Source organism: Colobus angolensis, unplaced genomic scaffold (assembly GCF_000951035.1).
Source record: "Colobus angolensis palliatus isolate OR3802 unplaced genomic scaffold, Cang.pa_1.0 Scaffold4, whole genome shotgun sequence".
NCBI classification, from domain to species: Eukaryota; Metazoa; Chordata; class Mammalia; order Primates; family Cercopithecidae; genus Colobus; species Colobus angolensis.
Window position 1 is genome coordinate 15,980,344 of NW_012117376.1, and position 8,767 is coordinate 15,989,110.

The 8,767-nt window shown below is 45.2% G+C and overlaps 1 protein-coding gene across 9 annotated transcripts in view; it reads left to right on the forward strand.

The window, feature by feature from the left end:
• Window positions 1-1,733: 1,733 nt before the first annotated feature.
• Window positions 1,734-8,767, forward strand: part of LOC105521412 (RH-like protein) — a 56,950-nt gene continuing 49,916 nt past the window's right edge. For all 9 annotated transcript variants that reach the window (XM_011955627.1, XM_011955631.1, XM_011955634.1 and 6 more), the window contains exon 1: window positions 1,734-2,036. In XM_011955627.1, coding sequence (XP_011811017.1) covers window positions 1,889-2,036 — 148 coding nt within the window. In that variant the 5' untranslated portion in view covers window positions 1,734-1,888. The remainder of the gene's footprint in view (window positions 2,037-8,767) is intronic.

Here is an 8,767-nt window from a genome sequence, read left to right on the forward strand (position 1 = left end):
TACTAGCCCTGTGACCTTGAGCAAGTCACTTAGTTTTTCTGTACCTCAGTTTACTCATTTGTAATATAAGCTTAATAGTACCCATCCTAGTGTCATGAACTAAGTTCATATATGTAAAGTGCTTAGAATGGTGGTCAGCAAGAACTTAATATCAGTTAGCTCTGAAAATGTATAAAGCAAAAGTAACCAATGTTTTGGTGGTTTGCAGCCAACTTTTTTCTATGCATGTGCTAACATATTATTTTATGAGTGGGAATATATTGTACATACTGTTATATAACTTGCTTTTTCACTAAACAGTATATCCTCTGTGCCAGTTTTGATAAAAGCATTTTCCTCTTGCTTTTCCTGCATATGTTCAGAACCATCATATTGGTAGCAAGTTACATGTCCTGCAGTTTTCTTAACTAACCCCCTGCTAGTGGACATTTAGGTTAGTCTCAGTTTTTTCCTTCTGTAAATAAAGCTGCACTGAGCAAGAAGTGACAGATGCCAAATGACTAAATGACCTTGGGTATGACCTCTCTAGGTCCTGGTTTCTTCATCTAAAAACAAAATGACAGGACTCTACTGGGTGATTAAAATCTCCTCTGATCTACATAGGAATTGTTTTCAAGACATTTCTGACAAGTAACTATCAGCCTCTGCTTGCATTCCCCAAGTGACAGGGTGCTCACTACCTCATGAGTATTTATTTCAGTGGACAACTGTAATGGTCAATAAAGTATTCACTTTCCACTTTCCCCCTTCCTGCAGCTCCCAGCCCTGGCTTTGTTCTCTGGGGCTCCACACATTCGGTTTACACTCAGTGGCCAGTGTCTGGGGCCATTGTAGAAAGTAAGGAACCTCTAATTCCTTCCTTCTTTTCTTCCTCTTTCATCCCTTCCTCCCTCCCTCCATCCCTCCCTCTATTCCTTCCTTCCTTGACACTTACCATGTACCAGACCTTCCAGACCTTCAGCCAGGCACATGGATAGGAGCCACAGGGGAAGTTGGCTGCAGGGTTAGAAATAAGTCCTAAGCCCCTTAAAGCTCATGCCAGGGGACTGGACTGTCCACCACTGTGGGATGGGGATGCTGAGGCTGGTGGCCTTCCTCAAATGCACTGTAGTGCCCCAGGCAGAGTCCTGGGCTGCCCTGTGAGGAGGTGACCAGAGGTAGGAGCAACTTTACCCTAAGGCTGGATCAGGATCCCCTCCAGGTTTTTACTAGAGCCAAACCCAGGCCTCCTTTCTCTTCCGCCACCCACCTTTAAAGTGCTTAGAAACACATAGATTTAAATACAAATTCAAATGTAAATAATTTCAACTGTGTAACTATGAGGAGTCAGTTCTACGTGGGTCCTATCTGTATCCTCCCCAGGGCTCAGCTCCATTCTTTGGTTTCATCCATTCTCATTCAATACATTGTTGTTAAGAGCTCACTGGGTGCCCTCTCTGTCGTGTAGTAAGGTTTTAAAAAGAAAACCTTTTCTGAGCTTCGGTTTCCTTATTCATAAAATAGGAGTATTGATCCGTTTCTTGCTTTTCTTACAAGGTTATGGTGAAGATGACTGAAGTACAGCGTAAAGAAGGATTATGTGTGGGTGTCGAAGGAATAGAATGCCCTCTTTTAAACTGAACACAGCAGGAACCTGTAACAGGAATGCAGCAACTACTTGTTGAAAGAATGACTTAATATTGGAAAACATACATTTCCTCCCCTCCCCATCATAGTCCCTCTGCTTCCGTGTTAACTCCATAGACAGGCCAGCACAGCCAGCCTTGCAGCCTGAGATAAGGCCTTTGGCGGGTGTCTTCCCTATCGCTCCCTCAAGCCCTCAAGTAAGTGTTGGAGAGAGGGGTGATGCTTGGTGCTGGTGGAACCCCTGCACAGAGACGGACACAGGATGAGCTCTAAGTACCCGCGGTCTGTCCGGTGCTCCCTGCCCCTCTGGGCCCTAACAGTGGAAGCAGCTCTCATCCTCCTCTTCTTTTTTTTTACCTACTACGACGCTTCCTTAGAGGATCAAAAGGGGCTCCTGGCGTCCTATCAAGGTGAGGGTTCATTGGAAAAGTGATCACAGAGCCAAATAGCGGGGGTAGGGGCGGGGGAGGCCTGTGGTTCTCCAGGGGCACAGATGTTCCTTTCTACAAAATCTCAAGGAAGAGGATTCCCCCATCTTCTTCCACAGATTGCGCCGAAACTCAGCCAACAACGTAAGCTTTCCTTTAGAAGCAGCCTGGATATTCCTTCTTCCGTGAAACCTGCCTTGATTTTTCAGTGCAGTGAGAAGCGTCCTCTTTGGTGCTCCTCAAATTCCCTCTGCCAAACGGTCTTCATAATTCTCTGCTTCTCTACTTCCCCTTCTCTCTCCTTAATGGCAAGGAATTTTTTTTTATTTTTAAAATTTTTTTATTTTTATAGATTTAGGGATACAAGTGCAGCTCTCTTATGCAAGCAATTTCATGTTGTTGTTGGGTTTTTGGTTGTTGTTTCCTTTTTGTGGCCTCTTGCTCATTTCTTATTTCTTTTTGAGACAGGGTCTCACTCTGTCGCCCAGGCTGAAGTGCAGTGGCATGATCATGGTTCACTGCAGCCTTGACCTCCTGGTCTCAAGCAATCTTCCCACCTCAGCCTCCCAAGTAGCTAGGACCACAGGAGCGCACCACCATGCCTGGCTAATTTTTTTTTTTTTTGGTAGAGATGGGGGTCTCCCTGTGTTGCCCAGACTGGTCTCAAACTCCTGGACACAAGCGATCCTCCAGCCTTGGTCTCCTAAAGTGCTGGAATTACAGGCGTGAACCTCTGCGCCTGGCTCTCTTGCTCATTTCTATACTACTTTTCTTTTGGAAGCGTCATCCTGTTACTACCCCCCATCCCCACCCCCACCGACCCCAGCTTTCTTCTCACTTAGGGGCTGGGAAGTCTGCATGCTGTCTGTAAATCCAGAACCAGAAGGTATGGCTGAAGGGGAGGGTAGGATGATGGTTATTTTATATTCAGCTAAAAATATTCCCAGACTGTGATGAGACAACTGTAAATAAGACAGATGTCCACAATGGTGTGACTTTGCTTTTTTAAAAATATTGAAATGAGTTTCAGGCATTTCAGTGGGCTGATACATTGTTGATAATGGACAGGGCCTCCTTGAAGAACGTCCCTAAGACAAAGCTGGAGCTCGAGCCTGGTTGAGTGCTTGCTTGTTCCCAGGTGGTATTAACGACCAGTTAACTAAAAGCAAAGAGAAGTCATCCTGGGGCCCAAGGCAGTGACAAGTAGGACTTAGGGAGGGAAGACCTTATACCATTTAAAGGGCTGGCCCAGAGAGGAGCCTTGAGTGACAGACAAATAAGAGCTGGCACAATTTTAATTCATTTCAATCCAATACAATTCAATGCATTCCATTCATTCAACCATGTATGACAGCCAATGTGGGATCCAGACACATGATGATTAGAGCTGATATTTATGAGCACTTACTATGTAACAGGCACTATTCTAAGGGCTTTACACTGAACTCTCACAACAACCCCATGAGGTGGGTACTATTATGGTATTGATTTTTCATATGAGGAAACTAGGCATATGGATGTCGAGTAATTTGCCCAAGGTCGCTCAGCTAGCAGTAGCACAGCATATTTAAATTTAGCCATCCTGGATTTAGTTTTCTTACACTTAACCATTATGCATCATGGCCCCATTTTACAGTGGGGTTGAGTCATTTGTCATATAACCCAGTAGATACAGCAGCCACTATTCCAACCCTGTAGATTGACTCTAGGGTCCATGTTCTTTACCCCTGCACCGTGCTACTAACATAGGTACAAAATGTCCTCAGAAACTCACTTTATACGGAAGCTCACAGGAGGGTCCACAACCCAGGCAGGGGAGACGATGGTGTCAGGGAAGGCTTCTGGAGGGAGGTGACTGCCCAACCAGGTCTTGAAGTCTCAGTAGGAGTTACCTGTGGGACAAAGGAGGGTCATCCAAGTGAGGGCACAGTGGGTGCCATTGCGTGTGCACACACTAGAGCAGACTGAGCCTGGGCTTAACATTGCATTGCCCTGGAGCCTAAAAAGGAAGGCAAGGGGCCTGGCGAGGTGGCTTACATCTGCAATCCGGCAATTTGGGAGGCTGAGGCTGGAGGATCACCTGAGGTTAGGAGTTCGAGGCCAGCCTGGCCAACATGGCAAAACTCCATCTCTACTAAAATTATAAAAACTAGTCGGGTGTGGTGGCACACATCTGTAATCCCAGCTACTTGGGAGGCCATTATACTTCAGCCTGGGCGATAGAGCGAGACTTTGTCTCAAAACAACAAAAACAAAAAACAAAGAGGAAAGCAGGGACTGGGCATGGTGGCTCATGCCTGTAATCCCAAACGCTTTGGGAGGCCGAGTCGGGCAGATCACCTGAGGTCAGGAGTTCGAGACCAGCCTGGACAACATGGTGAAACCCCATCTCTACCAAAAATACAAAAATTAGCCAGATGTGGTGGCATGTGCCTGTAGTTCCAGCTGCTTGGGAAGCTGAGGCAGGAGAATTGCTTGAACCCAGGAGGCAGAGGTTGCTGAGCGGAGATCATGGCACTGCACTCTAGCCTGGGTGACAGAGTGGGACTCTGTCTGAAAAAAAAAAAAAAGTAATAAATAAAGAGGGAAGCAGTGGGTGGTAGACTTATGGGGCTGCATGAGGAGTTTGGCTTCAGTCTGAGGTCCAAATAGTAAACAGGAGTGTGACAAGTTTGGATCTGGGTCATGGAGGAAGCCATGCCAGGGCTGGTGTTGGAGACAGGGGACAGGGCACAGCTTGAGACACGAGACCAGCATGGAGGCTGTAGTGTAGTATTGGCCCGAGGGCTTCAACCTTCTGATGGTATACACACCATTTTTTGAGCATGTACTGTGGTTATATGTTACACTTTAAGTATTACTTTAAGTATTATTGCATTAATATATTTTGTATAATAAATACATACAAATTAGGAAAATTCAAAGAGATCAAAATGAAATATATAATATTCTCAAATTACTAATCATAATGGTGTCAATCTCCAGGCAGGGTTCATTGCTATAGTTGACGATAGAGAGTATAGATAGACTCCTCAGAGTCTTCTTGATAATTTGAAATTGTCTTGATTGACTTGTCAGATCTGATTAGGTCGACATTTTTTTAATCTCGAATGTGACTGACAGCTTGTGTGAGGAGAAGTTTCACTCTGTCTTTTCCTTTTTGTTCAGTTGGCTGCCATTATTTCTGTGCTTCCAATCTGTGTTTTTCTGCACGAGTTGTTTAAGCAATTACTTCATTTTGTGAAAGTTAGTTGAGTTAAACTTAGGTCCCTAACTTAACCTGTCAATCCACTTAATTGAATTCAGTCCTGGTAAACTACAATAGATTATTCAAACCTGCCAATTCTAAAAAGACATTTTGAGGCAATCAGGAAATACGAATACAGCATGAATATCTTATGATATACAAGAATTATTGTTAATTTTGTTAGGTGTGATAAAAGCATGGTGGTTTTTTTTTTTGTTGTTGTTGTTGTTTTTTAAGGCTCCATCTGTTAGAGAGGCACATTGAAATGGCATGATATCTGGGGTTGGCTTTATGCCAGAAAAAAAAGAAAAAGTAGAGAAGGTCTATAAAAACAAGATTGGTCTCATGTGACAATCATCAAAGTTTGGAGATGGGCATGTAGGGTCATTGTGCTGTACTCTCTGTTTTTGTATATGCGTTAAAAGTTCTGTATTAGTTAATTAAAAAAAAAAAAACCCTGGCTGAGCACTTCGGGAGGCCAAGTTGGGAGGATGGCTTAAACCAAGGAGTTCAAGATCAGTCTAGGAAACACAGGGAGACCCCCATCTCTAAAAAAAAAAAGACTTAAAATTTAGCCTGATGTGGTGGCATATGCCTGTAGTCCCAGCTGCTAGGTAGGCTGAGGTGAGAGGATTGCTTGAGCCTGGGAGCTTGAGGCTGCAGTGGGACAGGGTTGTACCACTGCACTCCCGCATGGGTGATAGAGCAAGACCCTGTCTCAAAAAAAAATAAAAATATTTGAGATGGCCGGGCGCGGTGGCTTACACCTGTAATCCCAGCACTTTGGGAGGCTGAGGTGAGCAGATCACAAGGTCAGAAGATCGAGACCATCCTGGCTAACACGGTGAAACCCCGTCTCTACTGAAAAATACAAAAAACTAGCCGGGCGAGGTGGTGGGCGCCTGTAGTCCCAGCTACTCGGGAGGCTGAGGCCGGAGAATGGTGTGAACCCGGGATGGCGAGCTTGCAGTGAGCTGAGATTGCACCACTGCACTCCAGCCTGGGTAACAGAGTGAGACTCCATCTCAAAAAAAATAAATAAATAAAAATAAAAATAAATAAATAAAGCATAAAACCCTGCCATTAGTTGCAACATGATGAATATAGAGAAATGCATATCAAATCCATCCCATTGGACTAATATTCCCTTAGGGTACCTTCCAAAGCTAGGAGACTCAAGGCTGTATGACATCCTGAGCAAGTGAGGGGCGGCTTCTGGGTGAATCTGAATATTAAATATTTGCAGAGCTGAAAACTTCACAAAGTACCTTTAGAGGTAGAATAGCCTAGATCCATGTTTCTCAAAGTGTGGTCCCCAGACCTGCTGCCTCAGCATCCCCCGGAAATTTAGTAGAAATGCAGATTCTCAGGCCCTAGCCCAGACCTACTGATCAGAAGCTCTGGGTCTGGGGCCCAGCAATCTGTGTTTTTACAAGCCCTCTGGGTGATTCTTCTGTGCATGAAAGTTCAGGGATTCCTGGAGCTAGACTAATTCAAATCTTGCCTCTGTATCCTAGAGACCTTGGGCAGATTAGTCAACCTCTTTCTGTTTCTGTTTCAGCTTCTGTCAGAGGATGATAGTACTTGTTTCATTAAGTTGTTGAAAGGATTAAATGAATTAACACACATACAAAGTATTAACTTTTATTATCAAAAGCTTTAATTTCTTAGTTTTTTAAATAAAAATAAAACTAGAACTGCTTGTTTTCTTCCAGCTACCCTAGTGATTGTATTGAGCATTTTCTACAGTATGTGTTCCTTGCTGTAATGACTGCTGGTCTGGATGACCTGTAATGAGACCAGATGGGCAGGGGCAGTGGAGGAGATTCAAGAGAAATTTAGGAGATAAAATCAGCTGTACTTGATGAAAAGAGTGGGGAGTTAAAGCTGGCTACAGATGTATGATTTGGCTTAGAGAGGTGTCAGTTCCTGAGATGAGAGACAGAAGGGGAGGGACAGGTTGTGAGGATAAATGAACGATGATATGTTCATTCTGGGCTTGAAGTTAAGGGACCTATGAGATGCTTAGGGGAAACAGAGAGTATCAATTACCTATTGCTGCATAACAGCCATCCCAAACTTAGTGGCTTAAAATAGCAACCTTTTAATTTATTCATGATCATGATTCTGTGGTGCAACAACTGGGCTGCGTTCAGCTGGGCAGTTCTTCTGTTGGTTTCACCCAGGGCCATTCATGCATCTGCAGTTTGGGGTGGGATGGCCTCAGATGACCTCATTCACGTGTTTGGCAGTTGGTGATTCATTGGGGGCCATTACTGTTAACAATCTCCTACCACGCAGAGCTTCCCTAAGGCTACCAAACTGGGAGACTATCCTGGGTCCTGTGCTGTGGATACCACCCAGTCCCCCATCCCCACCCCATACTCCTCAGAGGCAGAGAGAGGGTCTACTGGAAGACAGAGGGGTTTTCCCAGTGACATGTAAACATTCCAAACCCTGGCACCTTCCACATTGCGGCTTCCGTCTGCCCCTTTGGGATATCTTTGTTTTTCTTCCCAGGCTGCAGCAGGGTGAGAGTTGTGGGTAGAGTAGAAGCTGTTGGGGAGGAGGTGGTGGCAGCCTGAGGCTGCAGAGGTCTTCCCAGGCAGCAGTGGGAGCACAGTGTGGAGGTCAACCCTAGAGCCTGGGGGAATGAAGCTGGGTCTGCCTTCAGAGCTGTTGGTGCTGAAGTTTCTGCAGGCCAGAGGGAGGGGCAAGAGTGGGAGGGATTGCAGATCCAGAATCACAGAGGCAGCTGACCAGAGGAGGCAGCTGCCCATGGGGATGTTCCAGAAGGCCAAAGTGCTGTCATCCAAACAAACTCTTTGCGAGTGGTCTCTTTGTGACAGGCCTGTGGGAGAGCAGTCTTGCCTAAAGTCACACAGCTAATCAGTGGCTGGCAAGGGGTAATAGTTACTAACACTCACTACATACCCAATGCTGGGTGAAGTGACTTGCATGAGCCAGCAAGCTCAATGCTCATGGCAATCCTCTGAACAGGTGGCATTGTTTCATCCCAATTTTACAGCTCAGGAAGCTGGGACACAGGAATAGCCAGGCTCTGAACGCTGACAACCTGATTCAGAGACCCACACTGTTCACCATCACAGTCATGTTATATATGCTACATAGAAAGGCAGGATGGCATAATTGTTAAACCCAGGTAGGCAGGGTTCGAATCCTCCTGCTACCATTTACTAGCTCTATGACTTGGACTAGTTATAACACACCTCTCTGTGCCTCCCTTTCCCTATCTGTAAAATGGGGATAATAAATCGTACCTCCTGCATGAGGCTGTTGTGGGTTAAGTGTGTAAGGCATGTAGAACAGTGCCTGGAACGTCGGGTGCTGTCTGTATGCCTACTATTACAATGATGGTGAGTATTGCCTTATCTCTTGCTGCTGAACTACCAGGTTAGACTTCTTTCTGCAAGTCATGAGGCTTTCATAAACTTTTCCTGAAGGC